Here is a 27,687-nt window from a genome sequence, read left to right as displayed (position 1 = left end):
TGTGGAGGAGCTTGATCTTTTTATTCCTGGACAAGAAGGGACAATGAGAGATGGAACCTTTCTAAGGCTGCTTTGATCATACCAACAGTTGTATAAAATTATCCTGGCCAAGGAAACCATCTAAAGTCCAAATCCTCAATGAAGACTTTCGGAAACACTTTCACTCTAAACAACCCACAGCCCTGTTCCTTAAAGAAAGCCATGGCCGGGCGCAGTGGCTCACGCCTGTAATCCCAGCACTTTGGGAGGCCAAGATGGGCAGATCACGAGGTCAGGAGATCGAGACCATCCTGGCTAACATGGTGAAACCCCGTCTCTACTAAAAAAATGCCAAAAAATTTAGCTGGGCGTGGTGGTGGGTGCCTGTAGTCCCAGCTACTTGGGAGGGTGAGGCACGAGAATGGCGTGAACCTGGGAGGCAGAGCTTTCAGTGAGCCGAGATCGCGCCACTGCACTCCAGCCTGGGTGACAGAGCAACACTCCGTCTCAAAAAAAAAAAAGAAAGCCATTCAGGTAATGAGCTCAGCACAGAGCCTGGGACATACGTGGTAGTCAGTGTTCGTTCTTAATAAGTGGCTTCCAGCATGGGACCCCTAGCATAGGTAAGCACTTGGTAAATATAGGTGGTAAATGAATGAACTCACTGATCTGAGGGGCCAGGTCTATTTATATGTACCCCTACCTGGTCCCAACACAAGGGCCCAATCCAAGCTGCTTATTTGTGCAAAGCCAGATATGAGGGTTACTTTCTCTTAGTCCACAGGAGCTCCTGGCCTTGCCAACCTTCCATGTGTAACCTCATGCTGGCTGTTTGAGACAAGCTGGTTCCCACCCCAGACCTACTGATTCAAAGTCTGCATTTTCACAAGATCCGCAGGTGATTTGCTGGCAAGTTAGAGTTTGAGAAGCACTGACCTAATCCAAGGCTTTAAGTTTTACTTAAACTTGCTGTGGTGGAGCCAGCAGAGGGCAGTGCAGGAGCTTGCCTGAGCTGCCTGAAGGCCAAGGGGAAGCAACTTAACCTGAGACCTCAGTTCACAAGAGTATACTCATGACTGGAAATTGAGGCAAATTCTGGAGTATCCTCTTTGCACAAAGACAAATGGGCTTGTGTATACTGATAAGGGAACCCACTAACCTTTTTTTTTTTTTTTTTTTTGGAAGATACAGGGTCTTGCTTTGTTTCCCAGGCAGGACTGGCAGTGGCTTTTCCCAGGTGCGATCGCAGCACACTGCAACCTCCAACTCCTGGCCTCAAGTGATCTTCCTACCTCAGCCCTGGGAGTAGCTGGGACTACAGTGTATGCCATTGCGCCCAGCTTCTACTAACTTTTGATGCATAGAAACATATGAGGGGCTGGGGAACATAAGAACCAGGCCTTGTGACTTCCAGAGAAGGCCGTTGTCTTGGTATAAGATATTAGTTGTCCTTGAGGTAAATTTGGCTTCACGGGCTTGTGACCTGTGCAGTGACACGGGGCCCCAGGTCAGAAGGTCCCTGAACCTGGGTTAGTGCTCTGCTGCTGCTGTCACTATCTGGAAATTCTTGATAATTTTCTCTTTCAGCTTCCGCTTTTTCAGTGAAGTCCATTGGGACAATGGAGCATGCAGGTGAGAAGGGAAGATACGTGTAATCTGCACGTCTGCCACCATTCCTTGTTACTCCTTTTTCGTATCCCATGAGCACAGCACTCCAGCGGACCTACCCAAAATATATAGGAGTTCAGTGAAACTCAAAGCAAGTGCAAAGTAGTCACGTTATGGGTGCCACTGGCTTTCACAGAGTGTTGGAAGAATGTGTATGCAACAAGAAGTAAAATAAAAAAGTTAAGTTGGGTTTTTGCAGCGTTTTCACACTTCCAATAAGAACAAAATATATATGCATGCATGAGCCACGAAATATAAATTGAGTAATTGCAATGATTCTAAATATGAATTAAATATTCTATTTTCATTTAAAACTAACATTTTAAAATATAGAAAGTAAAATTCACGATAATTAAAATTTTTAATTTGCCTTTACTTAGAACAGCATTAAATAGCAAGCAAATAAAAAAAAATACCATCTCAAGTAGAGAGACTGTGGAAGAAAAGAAAAGGCTTAATATTTCAGTACTTTTATTGGCACATTTTCCTTGCTTTTTGAGCAAGGGGAGCCAACGTTTTCATTTTGCACTGAACCCCACAAATTATGTATCTGGCACTGCCTTGAGGGATGGGAGGAGCAGGGAACCGTTGGTGTCTGTGACCTGAGCCGTCTAAGGTGAGATTTACCTCAGGTTTCCAAGTAACTGGAAATAATACAAATACAATGTCCACAGAGGTGCGCTGGTTCCTTAGCAGCTGAGGAATGTGCTTATTTGTGACAGAAGGTGGCATTTGTTTCCTTCTTACTGCTTGTTTATCCCATTCGCGCTCGCGTGTGTGTGTATGTGTGTGTGTGTGTGTGTGCGTGAAATTCCCCCCAAAACCCTCTTCTTCCACTGAGAAAAGTGAGGGGAAGGAAAAGGGTGCTGCTTACAGAAAGGGGATGGAAATGGTCCACCTGTAGGATGCAGGATACTCAGAGGTGAGTTTGGATTGGACTGCAGGCTGCTGAGAGGTGAGTTCATATGGGACTGCAGGCTGCTCAGAGGTGATTTTGGTTGGGGATGCAGGCTGCTCAGGGGTGAGTTTGTATGAGAAGGCAGTTTGCTTAGGGCTTAGTTCGGATAGGGATGCAGGCTGCTCAGAGGTGAGTTCAGATGAGGATGCAGGCTGCTCAGGGGTGTGTTCGGATGGGGATGCAGACTGCTCAGAAGTGAGTTTGGATGGGGATGCAAGCTGCTCGGGGTGATTTTGGATGGAACTACAGGCTGGGCTCAGGGTGGTGGGTTTCTTCGGGAGCCCAGGCTGTCTTGTGGAAAAGACAAAACCCTACCTTTCTTATCATGCTTGTGCAATGCAGGGCAGGCAGCTGCCTTCCAAACAATGGCTCCAATGCAGTTGCTTGCATCATATAGCCAGACTTTCTGAAGTCCTTCACTCCTGCCACATCCCTGCCACCCACTTTCTATTGGGCAGATTTCATACATGGCTCCAGCTAAACGCAAAAGTAGCTGGGAAAAGGAGTTTTTTCACTCACCCAGGGGAATATGAGAAGGTTTGGCAAACACACAGCACTGTCTCTGTCACCGAGGAGATGGGGTGAGGAGGGAAGGGCCACGAGGGAGGTGGGGGAGGCTGGTCTGGTTTGAAAGGCAAGCAGTCTGTGGTGGGCAGTTTTCTGAAGGGGAAGTGCATTCTGTAGTAACCCTCTCAGCTCCAGGCACATGAGGAGACTTATAGGAGGAGACATTAAGCAAAAATCCCAGGTGTTATGTCAGTGGTGGGCCTGGGGGCGCCTACCTGCATATAGTGGGCAACTCTGGTGAGACCACTGTGTCGATCTGATGGTTTTTTTTTGGATCCCATGAAACAACTAGGAGTTGAAGAGTTGCCCACACAGAGTCAATGGAAAAGAGGAGAGAGAACTCAGCTCCCTATGCGAGGCTTGTGGGGCAGGAAGGCTTCTTATGAGACAGAGCTGCATCCTTCCTTCTGCGAGAGCAAGACTGAACCTATGTTTGCAGCAGACTTAAGGAGAGTGGCCCTCAGAGGGGCCAGAGCAAGGCAAGCCATTGGGAAGGAGGCAAAAGCTTGGCAGGGGAGCTGGAGCTCCAGGAAGCTTAACATGGATGTTGGAATAAGGGTCAGATGTAGCACAAATTGGCTCCTCAGCAGTGTTGATACACAGGAGCCCGTGGCTCCAGGCTCTTCCTTCTGTGTCTCCAGATTCCAGTTTCTCCTAGCTGACGGAGCAGGCACTGTCTGACAGATTTGGGACAACTTCAGGAATTCAGTTAATTAACAATTATATCAAATGTTTATTTTAAAAAATAATGAAACATTCACATAGTGTTGTCACAATTTTTGGTGGGAAAAAAGCATGTGTATCTCTATATCTCTATATGTGTACTAGAAAACAACAAAGGGATATAAAATTAAATAATAACCAGTTTTTAAAAGTTAACTTGAAAATCCTCGTTGATAATTCAGCAGCACACTTCTGGTCAGCCTATACAGTTTCTGTCCTGGTGAGGAGCATGGTTACCAACAGGCAAGATCTTCTGGCCTTGAAGTTTCACTTGAGTTAAAAGAGCTCATCTCAGGTAAGTAACAGGCCAAGAATGGTGGGCACCGTGACCACTAGCCAACTTGCAATCCATACTACTCCAAAGGACCGGGCTGAAAGAGCAAGAAAACCCTATACACTTAGGTATCTTTATTTCGACTAATGTATTGAGAAGGGGCAAGGGTACTGGACACTGGTGTGGGAGCTCACAGAGCAGGGGAATGAATTTCTTCCCTGAATCCCATCCTATTTGCCTAGGACATTCTTTTCCTCAATCTCCCCAAACATAAAGTATAAAAAGTGCAGAAATTCCTTAAATATCACTGGCTTACCTGGGTCCCGTGCACAAAGGTTACCTCGACATATCTGTGGCCTGGGAAAGCATCGCTCCCCTACTCTGGACATCAACGAGGTAGGGTAGATCTTCAGGTACAGACAGATGACCACATGATACAATGCACAGCTGACTTTAGAGAGAAAAGGACCACTTCCTTTCCTTGTTTCTCCACCCCACTAAGTATCTGCACCAACTAGGAAGAAGAAGGGAAGAGAAAGGAAGACAGAAAAGGAAGGAAAAAGAAAAGGGATGGAAGGAAAGCTTAGATGCTGGGGTGGGGAAGGGCTGAGCTGGAGAAAATCAAAACAAAAAAGGAATGAGAGTTACCATAGGGAAGGGAGTTTGAGGGGGCTTTCTAGGATAATTTGGGTGACTAAAAAGTGACAGAAGGGTTTATCCTTCCAAAAATGGATTTATTATTGCTTTTATCCTCTCTTTGGATGAACAGTCACACCCATTTTACAGAGGACAGGGAATGTGCTTCTTCCTTTTTCTGGATCTCAGGATGTGATATTGATATGAGGGTGGTGTTGGAACCACCAGCCAAATTGTGTTCTCATGGTCAGATACCAAACTGTCACAGTGGGTCTGTGGTGGCAGAAGAGCAGGGCATATCAGGAGAGGCTGGTAGAGACAGGGCCAATTAGTTAGGAAGAATAAGGAAGAGCATACAGTCTCCGTAGTCCACATGTGGGAGTAGAGATAAAGAAATCAGTGCAGATAAGGAGGGTAGACAGAGCCCAGGAAGACCACAAAACAGCAATGTTCTCAGAGGCCAGGATCCCTGATGACTGGGCATGACAGGCGTCACAGGTGAATGTGAGCACCTCAGGTCTGAGTTATTCTAGAAGAATGTGTACGCTAGGGCTCAGGGATCTGACTTCAGGATTGTGGAGGGTAGGGGGCCCAGAGTGCTGGAGATATTGATCCAAGTTTATTAAGGGTCCCCAAAACTCTAAGAGACAGCATCTCATTTAGCTCCCACTTACTAAGGACTTGTCAGCCACTGTGATAGGCAGGTTACGTGTCTTGTCTCACTGAATCCTTAGCACGAGATAAGAACTGTTATTTTGTCCTTTATTTAGGAAGAACATGACTTGGGGAAGCTAAGTAACTTGTTTAGCTAGTAAGTGACAGTCCTAGAAGTGACCCCAGGTATGACTGACTCTAAAACTCACGGCCTTAGCTGTCCCATGCTAGCACCAGTGTAGGCCTGATCTAGAGCCAGGTGTGACACTCCAATGAGTGGATCCTCCCAGGAGACAGGGGAATTTGGCTTCCTAACTTCATCTAGGAACATCAGCCTGGGGAGGAGAAGCTTCGCCTGAGGCTCAGGCTCTCATGCCTGCTCGACAGCCTCTCTCAAGCCCGTCTCCTCAGTCCCTCTTTCCTTGGCTGACTTTGGCTGTCTAATGACCTCAGTCCCTCTTTCCTTGGCTGACTTCGGCTGTCTAATGAAGCCCCTCTAGACAGCTGCTCACCCACTTGCCCTTCCTTCTCCCTGCTCACCCTGATGTTTCAGACTACTCTATGATGACCTTGGCCTCAGATGTTAGGACTATGCTTTGTTAGAGCAGGAGAGGGAAGAGGAGTATCAGAGATCTCTGCCAAATGTCCTTTGCAGGTGAGAACACTGAGCCCCATGAAGTTGAGGTGAGCCGGCTGGGAGGTGGTGGTAGAGCTGGTGGCAGAACCCATGTCTCCCAGCTCTCCCAGACACCTTAGGGATTCACCACCACACTGTGCAAGGAGGCTGAGTAGGACACCCAGACTTTCTTTGTTCAAAAGAACTCCAGTTACCCTGTGCCCCCCTCAGCTCCCAGGGATCCTTCTTACCCAGGGTACAGGGTGGACTGGGGCAGACCGTGCCATTCTTGCTGCTCACGGAATTGCTGACTTGGCAAGTATAACACCTGGAGTAATTATGTGGCTTAAGGGTGGTTTCAAGCACACTGTTCTGGAACTCCTTTGGGAAGGGACTTTTATCCCCATACCAGGTGTAGTTTATAGACTCGCCAGGTATCACACATGACAGTTTCAGATAACAGTTGTCATCCACGTCTTCTATCTTCTCAATTTTGATGACAGGCTTGGGTACAGGGTCTGAAAGTGAGGAGGATGTTGTAAGATGAAACAGTGAGGCATTCATGCTGTGAAGGTTTAGCCAGCAAAGAACGGAGGGATCCAAGGAAGGGGCCTGAGTGCCCCAGGAGGCAGAGTCATGAAGAAGAAGTTCTACAGAGGGAGCCAGTGAGCAGTCTTGACCTCCTGAGGCCTCACAGACTGCAAGAGCAGCTCCTAGGCAGTGAAGCTAAGCTGGGTCCTGGAGGGGGCGCCACAGTCCATTATATGCTCTGGGAACAAAATGGGGTTATGATCATGTGTGAGCCTGAACAAACAGCCCAGAGACTTTCTGGGGTCAGACTTAGTATACCAACTGTCTGAGATGCTCAGGGACCCTTCTCTAGCAATGGTTCATGGCGGGCACCTTGGCTGGTCTGTCTCTCCAATTATCGGGCTTAGATTCAGCAAGAGTCCTAAGGTAAGAGGTACCTGCCTGCACGTGGCAAAGTCCTTTGCACAACCATCCAGTGCAGGTGCCAGCCTTCTAGACTCTGGCAGAGCTACAGAGAAGAATTTCGTGTAACTTCCAGCCACATCAATTGTGATAAACAGATTGGTCTGCTAACTTTGGTATCTCCATGTCTAGCACAATCCCTGCCACATGGCGGGTATTCTATAAGTATCTCATGAAAGGATGAATAAAGTACTTATGAGATAGAAAGGATAAAACACAGCCGGGTGCAGCGGCTCACACCTGTAATCCCAGCAATCTGGGAGGCTGAGGTAGGAGGATTGCTTGCAGCCAGGAGTTAAGAGAACAGCCTGGGCAACATAGAGAGACTCAGTTTCTAAGAAAAAAAAAAAAAGAAATAAAGAAAAGAAAAGTAGCCAGGTGAGGTGGTGTGCACTTTTAGTCCCTGCTACTCAGGAGGCTGAGATAGGAGGATTGCTGGAGCCCAGGAGTTCCAGGCTGCAATAAACTATGATTGTACCACTGCACTCCAGCCTGGGTAAGGAGAAGACCTTCAAAAAAAAAAAAGAAGAAGAAAGGAAGAAAGAGAGAGAAAAGAAGAGAAGAGAAGAGAAGAAAAAGAAAAAGAAAAAGAAGGGAGGGAGGGAGGCAAGTAGGCACAAAAACACTAGTTTTGGAGTGAGACCAGCCTGGGTCCTGGAATTGACTCTAGTGGAGTGACATTAGGCAAGGTAGTTAACCCCCTTGCTGTCATCTGTAAACTGACTCTACCTCATCGCACAATGTTAGTAAGATAAAATGTCACCTGTTATGGATAATTGCTTTTTGCAGAGTGTAAGTATTGCATATATTCTAGAGGTCATTTTACCATTATTACTGTTGTACTGCTGCCAGAGAGAATGAGAGATAGTCCCAGCATCTGGTCCTTCCTTGGCTAAGGCTGGTTTACCTGCAATCTTCTGAGATCTTTTCATTCTGGTCAAGGGCAAAACATCTGCAGAATCAATGCAACTCAAATCCCATAAGATTAAAAGATGGCAGAGAATTGACCAGATCAGAGCTTGCCTCTTGGTTGTATGTGTGGAGAGGCTCTAGAAGCTCTACCAATCTGGTCTGTAGAACTCTAGTTTTATCTCCTCTGTGAAGCTGATCTCAGATGGCTAAAAGATTGCTCAGACTACAGAGGTTATAGAAGTTTCCTGGACTTCCCCTATATGCTTTAATTGAGCAATTTTTATCCTGATTTTCACCATTTCCTGTGTTCTAGCCTCATATCTTACACTCCTTCTGCATTTCCCATGGTGATCAGCACAGCACTGGGCACTTTGCTGATGGAATTAATTGAGCCAGCTTGGGTTGTCCAGCTCCAAGATGCTCGCTTTGAGCTGTCAGAAATGCTTGGGCTGGACCAGAGGACCATTTTTTCTGCTAATCACTTCCTGGAAATCTTACCCTCAGGCAGGATGTACTGAAGCCCAAGCCAGTTTGTGGATTTTTAAGTACTCAGAAATTTTGCAAGCTTTTTGTGAAACCATTAGTTTATTGAAATCAACTGTGGTAGCAGTATTTAAACCACAGAAATTACAAATTTGGTAAATGAAACACTTTAGGGCTTTTTTGTTTTGTTTTGTTTTTAAATCTTGTAGAGCTTGTTAACCAGAACACCACTGTAAGAGACCTTGAATCTTTTTGTTCCCAGGACTTTCTGAATTTTCAGCCCATATGACATGGAAGAAGAGTTAGAAGGGGAATCTGACTGCTTGGATCAGGGACTGTCTGGCTGGTGGAACTTGAATGTATACAACACTCTTCATTTGCATGTTTTGACATTTTAAAAAATGTTTTCACTTTCCTTATCTACTTTGACTCTAATGACATCCTAAAAGGTAAGTAGAATTATTCTCATAATATGATGAAGAACCCAAGGCTCTCAAGGGAACACCACTCTTGGATTATTTAGCCCTGCTCTTCTACAAGAATTGCATACCCCAACCCCTGGAGCCCTCCCCATATCCATGTTTCTGCCTTATAATCTGATCCTTTCACCAAAAATGTTTAGATCAGGTACACATACCTGAACTAAATTGGGACTATCAGTTTCTCTCTCTTTAAATTGCCCTGAGAATTGAAACTCAGAGGAGCAAAAGTCTAAGTTTTGAGAGATAACATGTGTAAAATGTCAGGAATCCAAATCCATAGGCATAGTCCACAGATTCCTGAAGCTAGGGGGTCTGGCCTGAACCTGGTTTTCAATCTTCTCCCCTTCAGCGCTTACTAGCTCTTTTAAACTCTTTGAATTGCTTTAAATAGCCCTAGTTTCTTAAACTAAATTCTCCTTTTTTGGTAAAGGTACATTGAATTAGTTTCTGTTACTTGCTATCAAAAGAATCTTACCTAATATGGGCACAGAGATGTGAAGATCTTTTTTCAAGGCTGCACAGCTAGTGAGCAACTGACCAGAGTTTTGAACCCAAGTCTGTCTGGCTCCAGGTATAATACCTGAGTCCTTATTCCATATACACTGGTTAGACTGGAGCTATGAGTGGAAGTTTTTTTGTCCTGCCCATTATGAAAGTTGAAAAATTCTGATAACTCCTGCCCCATTCGTTATATTAATACACTCTCTTTCTTAAGTCCAATGAAGCCTAATTTCAGAGATATAACTAAGATGAGCTGAGCTGATTTAGGTTGATCACAGGACAATATGAAGGAAATAGGAAAAATCTCTAGTTTTCCTTCTCTTCAAAGCTTAGACTCACTAACTTCAGAAGAGGTGTTAAATGTCCTAAGATTGTTAATTTGGGGATCTGTTGACCTAGGCTCACTCCCAAATAGAACTGGATCAAGGAAAAATGAATCAAACCTGTCCTGAGGTTTTTCTCTCCTCCTCCCTGAGAGTGCCCCATGCCTCCCAGGAAGCCCTACAGTGGTCCATCCAGGGCCACTGGAGTGGGGATTTGCTCTTTGGCTCCCCTGACTCACCAAGCACTTGCAGTTTGATCTTCCATTCTTGCTCATTCCCAGTCTTTTTCAACACCCTCATGATATAGGTGCTGTTGTCCTCTTTCTGGACCTTAGAGATGTACAGTGCACCACTTTGAGGATCAAGTCTGACCCTGCCTTTAAATTTGGATTCGAAGTACTTAGATTTTCTGGAATCCCATTCTACAATCTTCTGGTCGAAAGTATAAAACCAGGTTAGTTGTTTGTAGTTCTCAGGCAGGCTCTCAGAGATGTTCAGAGTCACGTTGCTGCCGGAGACCACGGTCATATGTACCCAGTGACCTGCCAATGAGATTCAGAGTGAGACCTGCCCTAGAGAAGGCAGTGTTGCTGACAGGCCCAGGGTATAGCCTGGGCTGGTGGAACAGGTGAGAAGGAAGGGATTTCTGCTTAGGAGCAGTGAGTATGGTCTTCTCTGGAGGTCCGGGTCTCCTGCTCAAGAACTCAAGAAAAGTTGGAGCTTGAAAAGTGGGCATGGGGGAAGGGGATGTTGCTTATAATTAATCTAGTACTATCCCCAGAAAATGAAAGAATTGAGTACGGCCAACTGAGGTTTGGTCTGGCTCTCTCCCTTACTCTCATACCCATAGACTTTCAAATAAACTGATGACAAGTCATATCTGCTCTCTGGTCTTGTGTTCCCCATCTATTGTCAGTTCAGTAAGCATTTTGTTAGTCCCTAGAGGCATAGACATAAAAAGTACATGATTCTATTTAAAAATATTTAATATACCAATGTGGGAGGACAGACACACAAACAAATAATCCTAATATATTATCTTGATGACTATAATAAAGGTAATGTGGGAACCAAGGGAAAGCTTCCCCTTCACCTTCTGCAGGTTTGCCAAAAATCACTGACAAGAGGCAGATTAAGGAGGAAAGGCATACAGATGAACTTAACATGTAAGCAGAGCCTTCGGAATGAAGAGCCAAAGATACGGGGCAAATTGTCCATTTTTATGCTTAGGTTCAACAAAGTATGGACAGTCATGGAGAAATATGATCAGACAAAAAGGGTATGATCAAATGCCAATAGACTGACTGGGGGAACCCAGCAAGGCCTGTCTTTCTAGATTCTGCTTGGCCTTTCTGTGCCAGATTCTTTCCTTCCTCCCATGTGTGGGGAAGGCCCTCTCTAGAATGGGGGTCTTATGATTCACAATCAAACAAGATAGGTCAGATAATTTTTTTTTATGGCTATTTTTTTTTTCTTTTTTTTACATAGAAAGGCTCAAGGAAAGTTAGGGTGGTATACTTAAGTTTTATGACTGGCTTTGGGGAAAAGGGGTTTTGGCTTTTATGGCCCACCTTGAGAAAGAGGGATTACAGTGTCTATGGCTAGCCTAGGGGATAATGGGACTGATAGACAGGAGGGCAGGAGAAGGTCAGAGAAAAACTTTCACTTCTGAGGCTGCTTCTGAGGCCATCATTTTGGGGCATCATTTCCTGGGTCCTGACAATAAACACAGTGTGCTATGGGAATATATTCCTATCTGGAGGTTAGGGATAGAAAATGGAGAAAATACTAAGAAAAACCTCTTTGGAGGAGATGACCACTAGGGTAAGCCAAAGGATGATTAAAAGCTAATATTTGTTGAGAACTATCTGTCAGGCACTATTTGAGACACTTGGGATACATCAATGAACTAAGCAGCTATCGGGGAATCTGCCCTGATATTCACATAGGTTATTTTCTATTTTTCCTAAGCACTGGCTGGCTTGAGAAATAAAGGGACAGAGTACAAAAGAGAGAAATTTTAAAGCTGGGCATCTGGGAGGAGACATCACATGTCGGTAGGTTCTGTGATGCCCCACAAGCTACAAAAACCAGCAAGTTTTTATTAGAGATTTTCAAAAGGGGAGGGAGTGTGCGAATAGGTGTGGGTGACAAACATCAAGTACTTAACAGGGTAATAGAATATCATAAGGTGAGAGGAGGCAGGGCGAGACCACAGGACCACAGGACTGAGGCAAAATTAAAATTGCTAATGAAGTTTCGGGCACCATTGTCATTGATAACATCTTATCAGGAGACAGGGTTCTGAGATCAACTGGTCTGACCAAAATTTATTAGGCGGGAATTTCCTCTTCCTAATAAGCCTGGGAGCACTATGGGAGACTGAAGTCTATTTCACCTCTGCAGTTTCGACCATAAGAGACAGGCACACCTGGGGGTGCTATTTATAAGCCTATACCTCCAGGCACGTATTCTCTTTCTCAGGGATGTTCCATGCTGAAAAAAAGAATTCAGCGATATTTCTCACATTTGCTTTTGAAAGAAGAGAAATATGGCTCTGTTCTGCCTGGCTCACTGGTGGTCAGAGTTTAAGGTTATCTCTCTTGTTTCCTAAACATTGCTGTTATCTTGTTCTTTTTTCAAGGGGCCCAGATTTCACACTGTTTAAACACACATGCTCTACAATTTGTGCAGTTAATGCAATTATCACATGGTCCTGAGGTGACGTACATCCTCCTCAGCTGACAGGATTAAGAGATTTAAAGTAAAGACAGGCATAGGAAATCACAAGGGTATTGACTGGGGAAGTGATAAGTGTCCATGAAATCTTTGCAATTTATGTTTAGAGATTGCAGTAAAGACAGGCATAAGAAATTATAAAAGCATTAATTTGGGGAACTAATAAATGTCCATAAAATCTTCACAATCCATGTTCTTCTGCTATGGCTTCAGCCAGTCCCTCCATTTGGGGTCCCTGACTTCCCGCAACATTTCTCCCTTTCTTTTTATATAAATGTGCCATGGCAATGAAGGCTTGTTCATTCTCTCAATTTTGATGCAGGATTCTTTGAGTGGTCCGGCACACTAAAAACAAGCCGATTAAACAGAGAAATGTAATTCCAAAATTTACTACAGTGGAGCCCCCAGTAGACTTAATCCAAGTCGTGGGGTTTAATCCATAAAGATTTTCTGCCACCTGATCTAATGCCTCAGCTCCAGGCATGATGGATAAGTGAGCTTGAGAGGCTTCAAAAATTTGTTTCTTTAATTTAGTTATGTCCAATGATAAATTATCTTCTCTACCTAGAAGGTGTCCTTTGACCATGTCCTATGAATGATCAGTCTCATTATAGGAATATGGGGTGACGCAGAAATCCGAAGTATTCCAATCGCACTGCATTTGTGTGCGATGTTTGAGACTCACTACCTGATCTCCAAGCCAAGTAACAGACTGTCTTAAATCATTAATTTGACTTGCCAATTTTTGATCGATGCCTTGTTAAGAATTCCACATTTGGGTGGAATTGGCTTGCCAATCATTAACAAAATGAGCCTTTTGAATAGATTGATGTAATGCCATTCCGACAGTGGTGGCCATTGCAATGACTGTAATTAGGCCCATGATAACAGCGATTAAAGTGAAAACAAATCTCTTAGATCTTTTTAGAATTTGCTGTAGCACTTCATTAATTAAATGTATTGAGGGGGAGGATTCCCAAGTTCTAAGTAAAGTTACTGGAATCCAGATTCCTTCTCAAGCTCAAACCAACATTATACTTTTCCTGGAGTCAAAATGGGAGTTAATACAAGTGTATAGATGACAATTAATGCATTGGACAGTTTGATTATTTGTCCAAATTTTGATATTTCCTACTAACAGCATGTAAGGAAGCTTAACACAACTCTGTATGGGAATAGTCAGGTTGGAGGTAAGTAAAGCAGAATGTCTGGGTCTACGTTGATACTGAGAGAGTGAGTGAGTGGGACGGTAGTGGGAACAGCAGTCAAAATAGTTTTCCCTTCCCATGCTCGCAATCCAGACATGGCAGTAGCCAATTTCCAAAGTTCTGGGTGTTCTGGGCTCAGAATGGGGAGTATCATACGAGGCCTGGGGGCGGGGGGGTAATGCCTTTATCTTCCCATTTTAAGGGAAAGAATGAGCTGATCCTCCTATGCAAAGTAGAATGATGATTCTCATTCTCCTGATAAGAAATAAAATAAGTAGCCTCCAGGCATTCCCTTCCACTAAAGGAGCAATTGTTTTTTAAATAGCCCTTTGGTGCCCAGTCTATTACTAAACCATATGAGTCATTTTTTCATATTACTGCATGTGAGTTAACACAATCTTCCTAAATTAAAGTTTTAGATGGGCCCTCAAAATTTTTAGGGCATGGTTTTCCTGCAGGTTTATATTGAAAGTATGGGGTATCTCCCATTACTTCTCCTTTCATTTGTTTTAAAGGAGAAAGGGAGAGGCCAGAGACTAAATGTCCTGTTTTATCTGTAGCTGATGTTTTCGGAAGATAAGCAGCCTAGAATTCAGTATCTAGATGGATGCAACCAGATGCATGTCTGAGGCACAGAGGGGGGTATTTATAACCTATGGTAACATTAAATGCAGTGCCTTCTTTTCCTGGTTGAGCAGGGCAACGGTCATCTGTGGCTCTAGGCATCTACACACTATCATTAGTGTAGATTTCTGCAGGAGCATCTATCTAGGTGAGAGGTCGAATACGTGGAGGAAAAGGCACATAAACCTAATAAGAATAATTATGTGTAGCAGGTAAATCAGTGTGAGAGGAAACTGGTGAGACAGAAAGTATAAGGAGGAGAATCATTAAATAAAACCTAGTGTAAGCGAGATTGAGTGCTGAAGGAGGAAGAGAAGAACAGAGGTCTGTTATTTTCAGGCTAATAGAAATGGTGAGATTTTTAGGTTTGTAAGGAGAAAAAGAAAAGTAATCAGGAGAAGTGGGATTAGTTAGATGGGTCTCCATTGCCATCAGGGAGGATTGATTTACACCTATTGTGATTTGGTATGCCTGTTTCTGAGGAGTCAGCACAGATCTCACCACGTCTGAAGGCAGTCTCTGACACAGACGTTTTTTGTCTGTGGTTTTAGTTGTCAGTATTCACCTGAAGCTTGAGTCTTCTGGTGGGTACCTAGACAGGGGATTGATGATCTCCTGGTGAAACACAAGCATATCCTCTTCCCTACATTATAATTGTGCCAGGTTCCTAAGTATTGGTTTGGGAGTTTTTCCATAACACTGACTTGCCTTCGTTTAAGGAAAATTTTTGGCCTGTGTCATGGCGTTCGGCTGCAGTTGGAGTATTATCTTTAGGAACATTTAAAAAATTTAAAGTAAACAATGCCAAATGTAATTGGGAGTGTGGAGTAGTTAAATCATGTTTTGGTTGTTCAGACTGTTTGGACAATTGGGTTTTTAAAGTGCAATTGGCCTGTTCCACCACAGCCGGTCCTTGAGGATTGTAAGAGATTCTAGTAATATGGGAAATTCCTTACTGTTGTATAAATGAATCAAAAGCCTTACCAACATATCCAGGGGCATTGTCTGTCTTTATTTGATATGGAAGCCCCATAACTGCAAAGCAAGAATACAGATGTTTTTAAACATGGGCCGTGCCTTCCCCTGTTTGTCAAGTAGCCTAGATAAAACCTGAGAAGGTATCTACTGAGACATGCACATATGACAGTCTGCCAAAGGAGCTAACATGAGTCACATCCATTTGCCATAAATCATTAGGAGTTAGGCCTCTAGGATTAACACCAGGTTCCTGATTTGGAAGTACGAAGACCTGGCACTGAGGGCAGCTGTGAACAATAAACTTAGCCTGTCTCTAGGTAAGAGCAAATTTATCTTTTAAGCCAGTGGCATTGACATAAGTGAGATTATGGAACTCCTGAGTTTCTTGGGTCATAAAAGAGACCAAACAGTCGACTTTATGGTTACCGGCAGACATGGGTCCCGGTAAAGTGGTATGAGACCTAATATGTGTAATATAGAAAGGGTGTCCACACTGGTGAACCACCTGTTGTAACCTTGAAAATAAAGAAGCCAATTCAGAATTATCAATATGTTTGATAGTAGCAGTTTCTACATTTTTAGTGGCATGTACAACATAAGCGGAATCTGAGACAATATTTAAAGGTTTGGGGAAATCCTGTAAGGCAGTAATCACAGCAATTAACTCTGCCTTTTGAGCAGAAGTATAAGAGGTAGAAATAACTTTGTCTGTAGGACTTCTATAGCCAGCATTGCCATTACTGGAGCCATCAGTGAACACTGTAATGGCCTCAGGAATGGATTGATTTTTGGTTAATCGAGGAACCACCTAAGACATCATTTTTATAAAATCAAATAATTTGTTTTTTGGATAATGATTGTCAATAACGCCAATAAAATCAGCCAAGTGAATTTGCCACAGTACAGAATGTTGAAAGGCGCTTGAACTTCGAGCCGATTTAAGGGAACCACAATTATATTTGGATCAAATCAAGAAATTTGAAGTATTCTGCACTGAGCCTGTCTAATTAATATGGCTATTTGGTCTAGATAAACAGACAAAGTTTTTGACACAGAATGAGGAAGAAAACACCACTCCATTAAATCATTATGTTGAACTATTAGTCCAGTAGGGGAGTGTAATGAAGCAAAAGCTAGAAGCTGAAAAGGCTGAAATGGCTGTACTCTAGATAACTGGGCAGTCTGGATTCTTTCTTCTACAAATTCCAGTTCTAGTAAGGCCTCAGGGGTCAAAATCCTGGCGCTGTGGTGATCGGAATCTCCCCACAGCATAGAGACCAAGTTAGACAGTGCATATGTTGGAATGCCTAAAGTAGGTCTTAAATAATTAATGTTACCTAAAAGTTTGTGGAAGTCATTTAAAGTTTTTAAAGAATCTCTCCTAATTTGAACTTTTTGAGGTTGAATAATACATTGTTTATCGACCACCATTGCTAAATATTGAACAGGAGTTGTCTGTTGAATTTTATCTTGAGCAATGTGTAATCCAGCCTCTGTAACACAGCAGCTCAAAATTTGGTAACAGTCAATTAATTCTTTATCAGTGGGGGCAGCAATTAAAATATCACCAATATAATGAAGAATATAGGCCTCAGGAAATTGGGCTCGAACTGGTGAAAGCACTTGTCCAATATAAAGCTGGCAGATTGTAGGGCTATTTAGCATTCCTTGAGGAAGTACTTTCCATTGATAATGAGCTGCAGTCTCCTGATTGTTGATAGATGGTACAGTAAAAGCAGATTTTTCACAATCTGATTTGTGTAAAGCAATATGAAAAAAACAATCTTTAAGATCTATAACTATGAGAGGCTAATTTTTAGGTATTAAAGCATGGGCAATCATGCCAGGTTGGATGGCCCCCATAGGTTTAATTACAGCGTTAATGGCCCTTAAATCGGTTACCATCCGCCATTTGCCTGACTTCTTTTTTACTAGGAACACAGGATGATTCTAATGGGAAAGAGAAGGTTCCACATTTCCAAGTTGCAACTGCTCAGAAACCAATTGATTTAAAGCCTCCAGTTTTTCTTTAGAAAGCGGCCACTGCTGAACCTAAATGGGAGTTTTAGATTTTCCATTGTAAGGGAATGAGATCAGGAGGCGTGGCAGCGGCCGCCACTAAAAAGGATAACCTAAACCAGCCCTGTTTTCTTTTATAGTAACTGGGAGGGGTTTAGTAATCCCTTCATGCTTTGGACCGAGACCGAGTCCAGGAACAAACCTTATATTTTCCATCATATACTGACTGCAAGCACTATAAGAGTTATGTGGAATATTAATTTCAGCCCCCTATTGTGCCAGTAAATCTCTATCCCAAAGATTAATGGGAATTGGCATGATATAGGGCTGAATTATACCTTTTTGACCATCAGGGCCAGTGCAAGGCAAGATAAATGTGCTCTGATAAACTTCCTCAGCCTTTCCAACACCTACTAGTCCTACGTTAGCAGGAGGTTTAAGCCAAGAGGAAGGCCATAAACTAGAGGAAATAACAGAAACATCAGCACCAGTATCTACTAGGCCCTCAAACCTTTTTCCTTGAATGTGTATGGTGCAGGTGGGCCATTGTTTAGAAATTACATTAATCCAATAAGTGGCCTTTTCACCGCAGGAGCCTATCCCAGGGCCACGTGTCTTATCTCCTTTGTTTAAAATGATATTAGGTAGTAAAAGCAATTGAGCAATTGACTCACTGGCCAGAATGGAAATAGGAACCTTGGCAGACACAATTAATTTAATCTCATCAACGGAATCAGAATTGATGAGACCAGTATAAATGGTGATTCCTTTAGCAGAGGTGGATGCCCTACCTAACACCAGGCCCACCGAACCTTGAGGTAAAGGGCCAGTGACCTCCATGGGGACAATCAAAGGCAAAGAATCAGGAAGTAAATTTAGAGGAATAGTACTACAGAGATCAACTGCCCCGCCTCCTACTGTGGAGGTGGACAAGCATTGTACTGAGACAGAAGCAGAGGCTGGGACCTATTTGGTTTGGCTGTAGGTAGATTTGTTTGTGCTGGGGGTTGCACTGGGACCGCCTGAAGTGGAAACGCAATGTTGGTCTTAGTTTGAAGTGTCCTATTTGACGTCGGGGCCATCCCAGGCGCCGCTCCCTGTTTCCGTGGTATTGTGGTAGGGGGTTTCCATCTATATCATGCTTAGAGTGGCAAACATTTGCCCAATGTTTACCTTTGCAACAATGTGGGCAAACAGTAGGAGCAGCATTTGGCCATGTTTGTTGAACCGACTTGGCTGCTTGTAAGTTTTTAACAGTGCAATTTTTTTGAATATGACCAAGTTGGCCACAATTATAGCAGGCTCCAAGAAAAAAATTAATGGGACCAGTTTAGTTGGCATCCTTCATGGCCAGTGCCCACAGAATAGCTTTGTGGGTGTCTGATCCAATGCCTTCACAAGCTTTAATATATGCAGGCAACACCTCATGATCAGGTAAATTTTGCCATTGGACAGAACGCATGGCCATTTTACATTCATGGTTTGTATTTTCAAAAGCTAACATACAAAGGAGAATGCCTTGAGTGTGCTCATCAGAGACAGATTTTTGAACAGCATCTTGTAATTTAGCCGAAAAAATCTGTGTATAATTCAGAGTGACTTTGTTTAACCATGGTAAAAGAACAGGAGCTTGGCCTGGAGCACCTAATTTATCCCAAGCTCTCATACACACCTTTGTTACTTGTTCTGTGGTAAGGGCATCAAAGTTTAACTGGGCATAAGCATCAGAGAAACTATCGGAGCCTGTGAGCTGAGCCTGAGTAATTAGAATGTCATTACTGCTATTTAGCTGAGCCTGCAAACAGGCCTCCTCTGACCACCAGGTATGGAATATGGAATTGTAAATGCTGAGATGGGGTTAGAACAGCTTTTGCCAAAAGGTCCCAATCTAAAGGAAGCAAAGTGACCTCAGTACAAAAAATTTGTAAAACCATCTTAACATAAGGAGAAGTAGGACCATACTGAGTACAAGCATCCTTAAATTCTTTTAAAAAGGTAAGATTGAACTGCGCATATCGACACAGACTGGTTGAGGAACCAAAATGACAGGAGGGTGAGGGGCTGTAGTGGATGGGGCAGGGCCTGGAGAATGATAGGTAAAGTGTAGTTTGGTCATGGAGCCATTAGCTGATGCTGGAGGTTTGAAGACAGAAGAATTAGCATATCTATGGTACATGCGGCAAAGATCCCTACCTTAACAGGGCTTGCATTAGAGTGGGGTGAAAAAATGTAAGCAATCAACATACTAACTGAATACACTATGTGGTATGTAAGGAGATGATAATTGCCATGACAGAGGAGAAAACCTAGAATAAGGTAAGGGGAGTCACGAGTACTGGTAGGGGTAAAAGGGTGAACTTCATTTATAAGGTGATAAGTAGGTCACATCTGAGCAAAGACTTGGAGGAGAGAGGTTGCCAAGAGGATATCTGGGGTAAGAGGGACCCAGACAGAGGAAAGAGCCAGAGCAAAGGCCCTGGGGCAGGGATTTGCCTGCCATACATAAACAACAGCAAGGAGGCGGTGAGTGGGTAGTGTGGAGTGAACAAGGGGATTGGGTATTGAGAGACACAGTCAGAGAGGGAGTGGGATTGGGGAGAGTAGATTAAGACATTTTAGCTTTATTAATAATGTCTTCTCCTGTAAAAAAAAAAAAATGCTTTCCTGTAAAAGTGGCTCATGTCTTGTGTGTGCATTTACAATGTATTTAGAAGCAAGTTATTAGAAGGTAACAAATTGGAGACTGTATAAACTATTATTTCACAAAGTTTGGATCAGAGGCAGATTTCCTGTGAAACTGATGAAGCTGAAGCTTCAGGGCTTCTTGGATGGCCCTGGAGGAGCACTAGAAGTATTCATGTAATCCATTTTACAAAGCGTATCTTAAACACTAATTAGACCATGGCCTCTGTCTACTCTAACATCCCCTTCATCACATTTGCATTTTTGTTGGGTGGCATCTCAGTTATGGGCATTTTGAGGTCTGGCCAAGGCGAAGTAGAAATGGGAAGTACTTAGTTGGGGTTAGTGGGACACACGTATGAAGGTCGCAAACTCTTGTGTGTGAAGTTCCTGCTACCCACTTCAGTGAAGAAATGGCATCCAGGAATATTCCTGCTGCCCTCTGCACTGACTCACCAGCAATGGCCACGGACATGTTGCAATCGGGCTGCAGGTGGGAAGCAGAGGAGAAAGCAGGTTGGAAGTGAACAACAGCCAGAGCTATTCAGTAGCAAAGTATTATGGAAGCACGAAGGCATTTCATTAACTAAAAATATGGTGCTATTTTTTCTGCTGTCATGTTCTTTGTAGTATTTGTATTTTTTAAACTTGAACTAATTCCCTGGGATTTCTTTTTTTTATTCTAATTGAATTTATTTTTGTTCCTATTTGTATTTACAGTTTTGTTCTTTTATTTTTCTTTTCATGAGAATACTCCAAACTGTATAAGCCTCGGGTTATTTTTAAAAACCTGGTTTGGTTAAGGTAAGGAGAAAGAAAAGATGATAAGGACAAAGTACAAGATGAAAGGAGGTCCATTGATCCTTTCTGTGGAGGGAGAACTTAGAATATGTATACAAATGCTAAAAAAAAGAGCTGTGGAATAAAAGCTAAAGGTACAAGAGGAAATATGTCCTATATCACTCTGGTGTCATAGGCTGCCACACAAAAACTCAGTTGTACTCTTCAACATGATATATACTAGCTGTTCACTTTCCACATATCCATCATTTCCAAAAACATTCTCAACCACTAAAAGATAAAAATGTCTATGACCCCAGGGCTTTCAAGTTCCTGTCCATTCAGCCTTCCAACCATTCATCTATCTATTCAACAAACATTTATTAAGCATTTACCCTGTCCTGGTTGGTACACAGAAATACCTAGGCATTCATTTCTACAGTGCTTCTGATTGGTCCGGGCCATGCCCTATAATCCCTCTGACAGAATCAGTTCAAGCCAGCAACAGTCATCGCACAACCACAATATGCCTGGCACTGTGCTAGACTCTGCTGTCAGCAAGGCAGATAGAGTCTCTTGCCTCTTGGAGCTTACAGCCTAGGAGGACACTCTTTCTAGGATTTTAAAATCACTAGACATATTCCAGATTTGTTCTTCTGTTACTTGTTTCCACATGAATTAATAGAAGCGGTCATAATAGTCAGTCTAGATCAATGTTTTTCAGTCTTGCCATTATTGACATTTTGGGCCACATAATTCTTTTTTGTAGGGGGCTGTTCTGTGCACAGTAAGATGTTTGCCAGCATCCCTGGTATCTGCCCACTAGGTGCCAGTAACACTTGTCCAGTTGTGACAGCCAAAAATGTATCCAGATATTGCCAAATGTCCCTTGAGGGACCAAATTCTCCCACGTTCACCCTGGTTGAGAAGTACTGAGCTAGGTCATCCTTGGCAGACTCCCCAGCATGTCTCAGACATACACTCAGGAAGATAGCGCAATCCACTCTCTGATGACAGAGGCAGGTAGTAACACCAGACAGATCATTTATATATATATATAATTTTTTTTATGGAGTTTCGCTTTTGTCACCCAGGCTGGAGTGCAGTGGTGCAATCTCAGCTCACTGCAACCCCTGCCACCCAGGTTCAAGCAATTCTCCTGCCTCAGCCTCCCAAGCAGCTAGGATTACAGGCATGCACCACCACGCCGGGCTAATTTTTTGTATTTAGTAGATACGGGGTTTCACCATGTTGGTCAGGCTGGTCTCAAACTCCTGACCTCAGGTGATCCACCTGCCTCGGCCTCCAAAAGTGCTGGGATTACAGGCGTGAGCCACCACGCCCAGCCCATTTCAGTATATTATGAGTGCTGATGACAGGTAAGCATACAGTATTGTATCTTTCTTCTCTCCCTCCTTAACCACCCATGTGTAACAATTCCAAAAAGGCTGTCCTGATGGTTGGCTGTAACTTCCTACTGAGAAATAAAGAAGTGATTAACTGCTGATAAAATCTTGATTTGCCTTCTTAACAATTCCATCTTTTAGGAAGTAGGTGAAGCAGCCTTTTAAAAACTACTGTTTTGATTTAATTCTAACAGGAAGTATTTGGTGATATGTCTGGATGGTTGGGATAAAGTAACAAAGTTGGATCTTATTCCTTTACTTTCTTAATAAACTCGCTTTCACTTTTTTTAAAAAAAGGAGAAGAAATAGATCCAGATCCTGCCTGTGCCCACCCATGTTTCTTGTCTGTAGAGAAACAGAATTGTAACGGGAAAAAATTCAGATCAAAGGAAGTCATAATCCCATACCAAAGAGTCTCCCCAGGAAAGAGAAAGGTTTTAAAGAGTAAGTTCTGGTTACTCCAATAAAACAAGACACATGGTTGGCTTCTTTGGTTTCCTTGTATATTGAGAAAAATAAAAATAATAAAAGCAAAACACATGGTTTCTAGTAAAATTCTTAAGGAAGAAAAGAAGATGAGTGTTAAGGATGTGGAGACAGAGTTACCTGGAGCTCTCTCATAAGAATAAATATTTAACAAGCCTGTACAACCCTTTTTAGGAAGTAATTTTGCAATAGCTACCAAGACCTCAGGTTTGTGTCTTGGTGAGAAGCTGAGCAGGCTACTATTTTTTGAGATGGGAACTATAATGAGTTCAGTGGGCAACACTGCAATGCAATCTGAAGGTGAGGAAGGAGAAACAACAATAAAAATAGACTTTTCTTTTCAGACATTGCAATTTGAATGGGCAGTATGTAAAGGGTCATGAAAAAGTAGAGAGTATTTTGTTTTTGTTATTCAAGTAGGGAAAGACCTAAGCTATGGTAGGCCAAGGAAAGGATTCAGTGGAGGGAAGACATGAAGAGAAGGGAGGTGATTGATGAGCCCGGGCTAGTGGGGCTCAGAGCAGAGCTGATGGCACAGGTCTTGGCTGGGAGGAGGGATACTTCATCCTCTGAGGGAAAGAGGAGGAGGAAAGACAGCTGATGGTGGAGAAAAGTTACCAGTTTGAAGATAGCGGGCAGGAAGTTGAAGGGCTTCCTGCCTAATGGTCTCTAGTTTTGATTTCTTTTGCAAAGAAGGAGGCACATGCTTTGCTGAGAGGGCAGAGGACTGAGGTAAGGGGCCTTGAGGATAGGGTGAAAGTTTGAAATAGCCACTGTGGGAAATGGGAGAAAGAATTTATCAGGGCCAGTAAGATCTACTCTGAGACCCCAGCTTGACTGAAAGAATGACTCAAAATTTATTCCTTCCCTCTTTCCTTTGCTCCCTTCCTCCCTCCATCCACCCATCCCTCCATGAGTACATGAACTTCCTCATGTATTCATTCATCGAATAACTATGCAGTAAGCAGTTACTATGTGCTTGGCTCTGTAAGGATGCAATAGATAGATGCAGCTCCTTCCCTTGAGCTTCATTCCAGTGAATCAATACAATTAATCAGATGCTTTTGCTATTGGTGATAAGTATTAGGAAAAGGAAAATACGGAATGCTTAGAGGGCATATAAAAGGGAGCACATCACTTGAATTTGGGGGTTGAGAATGGCTTCTGTACGAGGAATTAGCCTAAGTGGGACAAAACCAGGGAAGGATGATGACTGGGGGTAGTGCATATTCCAACAAGAGGGAAAAAGAATCAAACACCCAGAAACATGAAAATGAGATTCATTTGCAGAATAGGAAGTAGCTCACTGGCTAGAACATAGACTAAGGAGGGTAGGAAGTGAGCTTATTATGAAATGTGAACTTTACGCTCACAGCTTCTGCTTTCTCATTTCCCACAGTGGCTACTGAAGATTTTAAGCAGAAGAGTGATGCAAACAGAGAACCATTTTAGAAAATGTATACCGACAGCAGGGTAGAGAATAGGTTAGCTAGAGAGAATGCAGTAAATAGAGCAGTTAGGATAGTGGATCATTGTGGAAATTGGTGATAAGAGAAAATGGTGGCTTGATCTAAGAGAGGTAGCATGGGGCTGGATGGAATTGGACATATTTGAGAGATATTTTTGAAAGTAGAATTAACAGGACTTACTCATTGGGCATGAGAAGCAAGGGAGAGAAAAGAATCAAGGATGACTTCTAGAATTCTGGCCTGAGCAACTAGACAAGTGGAGATGTCATTTATAGAGGTGGGGAACAGTGGAGGAGCAGTAGGTTTGGGGGAAGAAGGATTGTAGTATTTTTTTTTTTAAGTCTGTAAATTTTTTGACGGTCCTCTCATCAAATGATGGACTCATGCCCCTTCACCTTGAAATTGAGTAGGCTTGGTGATGGCTTCAATGAATGGAATACACTGGAAGTGTGACCTGCAAAGCTAAGTTAGAAAAGACCATGCAGCATTTGCCTATTTCTCTTGAGACACCAACTCTGGGAGGCTTCCACTGAGTGGTACCAGCCACCCAGTTCTTTGAGCCTCCCTCAGTTCAGGCAGTAGCCCTGTGAGTGAAGAGCCTTGCATGACTCTAGGCCACACCATGATCTGATTGCAAACACATGAAAGTGAGACAGGACGAACAGTCTTCCCCCAAATCTGTGGGCAAAGTAAATCATTGCTATTATTTTAAGCCACGGTATTGTGGCAGTTTGTTAAATAGCAATACATAGCGGAAACAGAGATGATGACTTAAGTTTTAGACACGTGTCTGGAGAGTCTAGAGAAGATGTTTAAGAGACAGAAGTTCTGGTCTTGGGCTCAGGAGACTGCTTGGGGCTTAAGAATTTACTGATGCTCTTCCCAGGTTTTCATCTGTATCAGATTCTGTGTGTGTCACAATTGCAAAGCAATTGCACATTTTTTATTTTATTTGATCTTAATAGCAACCCCTTGAAGAAATGAGGAACAGATTATTATACCCATTATGGAGTTGAGGAAGCTGAGGCTCAGGAAGCTTTAATGACTTGTTGAAAATTCCACAGCATGGAACCCAGATAGAACTAAGTCATCTCATTTCTAGTACAATACTCTTTCTACTTCATCCTGCTAAGTGTTGTGGACAGATGGGGAATTGGCTAGTTGTGGAGCATGCCCTAAATCATTGCCTTGAAACCAAAGAACTGAGAAACCTGAGTCTGAGGAGAGAAGGAAGAAGAGAGCTAAGAGTGTTTCTCAAACTTTTCCACAGAAGCATCCCTTACTGCAGAGGAGAGAACTACTTGCACTTCTCAGGAAGATATGGATGTGTAGTCCAAAAGGAAGTTTTTTGAAGTTGTTCATTCATTTGTGTAACAATTATTTATTGAGCACATGCCACACACCAGGCCTGTGCTAAGTTCAGCAGCACAACACTGCACATGGTTTCCGTCCTCAAAAATTTCAAGGAAACAGATGATCAACCAAGCAATTCACAAACCATAATCTGGAGCCTGAGGTTCCCATCTAACCACGCCTTCAGAACACAGTCACAGGCAGACAGTCCAAGAAGAAGTCACATGAAAACAGAAGCCTAAAAGAGAGGCAGGGAGAGGGGAGAAGGGAGGGAAGTCTAGGTGGAAAGAAGGCATGTACATAAGCCCAGAGCTAAGAGAAAACACCTCTTTTAAGGCAAACAGTAAAATTAAGAGATTTAGACACATTGACCTTCATCAAGACTCTCTCGCCTTAGTCTAGGAAAGGCATAATCATAATACAATGGTTTGGAAATTAGACCTGTGTGCCCTTAGGAGAATTTCTTAATCTCTCTGCAAGACAGTATTCTCATCTGAAAAATGTAGATAGTAATAGCCACCTCATTATTTTCTAATGAAAGTTAAATGAAAAAGTTTGCAAAAGGCCTAGCACAATGTCTGACACACAGTAAGTGCTTAGTTTGTATTTTACTAACCCAGGTTATAGAAATAGATAACCCAACCTCATCAAAACCAATATTATCCATTCAAAGGATAACATAATCAGGTGTGGTCTGATTGTTTCAAAGAAGAATAAATGACCAACATGAAATCTAGAAAAGAAGTCAGAGAAAGACCAACTGTCAGGATGTTTTCAGTATGCCTAGAGAAAGTCCTAAAATATTCCAATTCTCATTGGCAACCCTGTTTTTCCCAATAGTTAGATGAATACTTCATGTCAGCCCCCACTCCCAAGGTCATACCAATGTCCTATGCATTGAGTCAGGCCCACAGAACCCATATAGCCGTAGACTCACACAGTCATGAACCAAAGGACTCTACCTGAGAGGTGAATATGTGAGAGACCAATCCTCCACACATTCTACCTCATCTCCCCAAAAGTTACAAACTATCATCATTTTATGCCACAGTGTAACTACCGCATGTTTGTTCATTTTTACTGTTTTACATAGAGTGGTGAGCATTAAAGCCCTTTAAATTAAAAAGACTTGAGTATTTACTTGGGGGAATAGCAAGAAAGTCAAAGGTTTCACTGCTGTTTCTCAGCTGGCATAAGAAGAGAGGTACTGGATAAAGAAAGAGGGTGAGGCAGCTCTAACAGGAGAAGGAAAGTTAGCTCAGCCCTTGGTCACATGCTGGGGACCGAACAGGCTGTGGCAGAGGAATGGACTTTAACTCTTAGCAATCAGATGTGTTAAGGTTCCTTTGATGCTGACGCACTTCCAGCCTCTTCTCAGACCCTCATTCAGAGACCCCAGACAGCAATCCTTTCCAAGCTTTTCTTCCTATAATTTTGATCTCTCTTTTCTTTGGGTCAATGACAATATCATTTACCTTGGCTCAGGACACAACACCTCACATATACAGAGGTCTCAAAGAATGCCTAAGGGAGTACAATGTGTCTGAGCATAAAATGCGGCAGCTGTCAGTGTAGAGCTTCTTCTTATTCAAAATGAAAAAACAAACACTTTTCCACAACTTCATGGACCACCAACCATGGGACAAAATATGAGGAGCCTACTTCTCTTGCTCCCCAGGTTCCTGTTTTGGTCACATCCCCTTGGGAAGGGAGATGAAGCTCAATTCATCAGTGCTAAGAAAGGCTCCTCAACCATGCCATGGCCATGCTATTGGAATGGAAATACCTGCTTTCCAGACACCAGATCTGGCTTCTACATCCCATCTCCCCTTTCCCAACTGACCATGCCTTCAGTGCACAATCACAGGCACACAGTTTGTGGAAAGTACCTTGAATGCTGGTCACCAGGAGTGACAGAGGCAGCAGTAGCAATTCCAGAGCCAGACACGAATCCCAACCTCTGGAACACATGCTTCCTTCCAGAACTTCCCAGCAATGCAGGAGACAGTTGAAAGCCTGGCTAGAAAGAGGCCGGAGCTAAAAACGGAACTTACCAAACAGGGTTAGAGAAAAAAAAAAAAACCACTGAGCTTTTTTCTCCACCCAGCACACTTGTGTGGGGCCCCAGAAACCAGAAACAGGAGGCCTTGTAAATTTTTTTGTCTAAGAGCATC

The 27,687-nt window shown here is 43.0% G+C and overlaps 1 protein-coding gene across 3 annotated transcripts; it reads right to left on the bottom strand.

Moving 5' to 3' along the window:
* On the bottom strand, positions 1–27,687 carry CD48 (CD48 molecule). 3 transcript variants are annotated; one of them, XM_054526930.2, is made up of 4 exons: positions 27,403–27,687; positions 10,009–10,311; positions 6,327–6,593; positions 1–1,702 (listed from the first exon to the last, which is right to left on the bottom strand). In XM_054526930.2, the coding sequence occupies exons 1-4, from the start codon at positions 27,482–27,484 to the stop codon at positions 1,578–1,580; spliced, it is 777 nt and encodes a 258-aa protein (XP_054382905.1). In that variant the 5' UTR covers positions 27,485–27,687; the 3' UTR covers positions 1–1,577. The 3 variants fall into 3 exon arrangements, with proteins under 3 accessions (XP_054382905.1, XP_024108398.1, XP_009240334.1); XM_024252630.3 differs by lacking the exon at positions 1–1,702 and adding an exon at positions 3,877–4,266 and having other exon boundaries at positions 27,403–27,610; XM_009242059.4 differs by lacking the exon at positions 1–1,702 and having other exon boundaries at positions 3,877–6,593; positions 27,403–27,684.

This window comes from Pongo abelii, chromosome 1, assembly GCF_028885655.2.
Source record: "Pongo abelii isolate AG06213 chromosome 1, NHGRI_mPonAbe1-v2.0_pri, whole genome shotgun sequence".
Classification (NCBI taxonomy): domain Eukaryota; kingdom Metazoa; phylum Chordata; class Mammalia; order Primates; family Hominidae; genus Pongo; species Pongo abelii.
The sequence above is the reverse complement of the archived record's forward strand: the minus strand, read 5'-3'. Positions and strand labels throughout refer to the sequence as shown.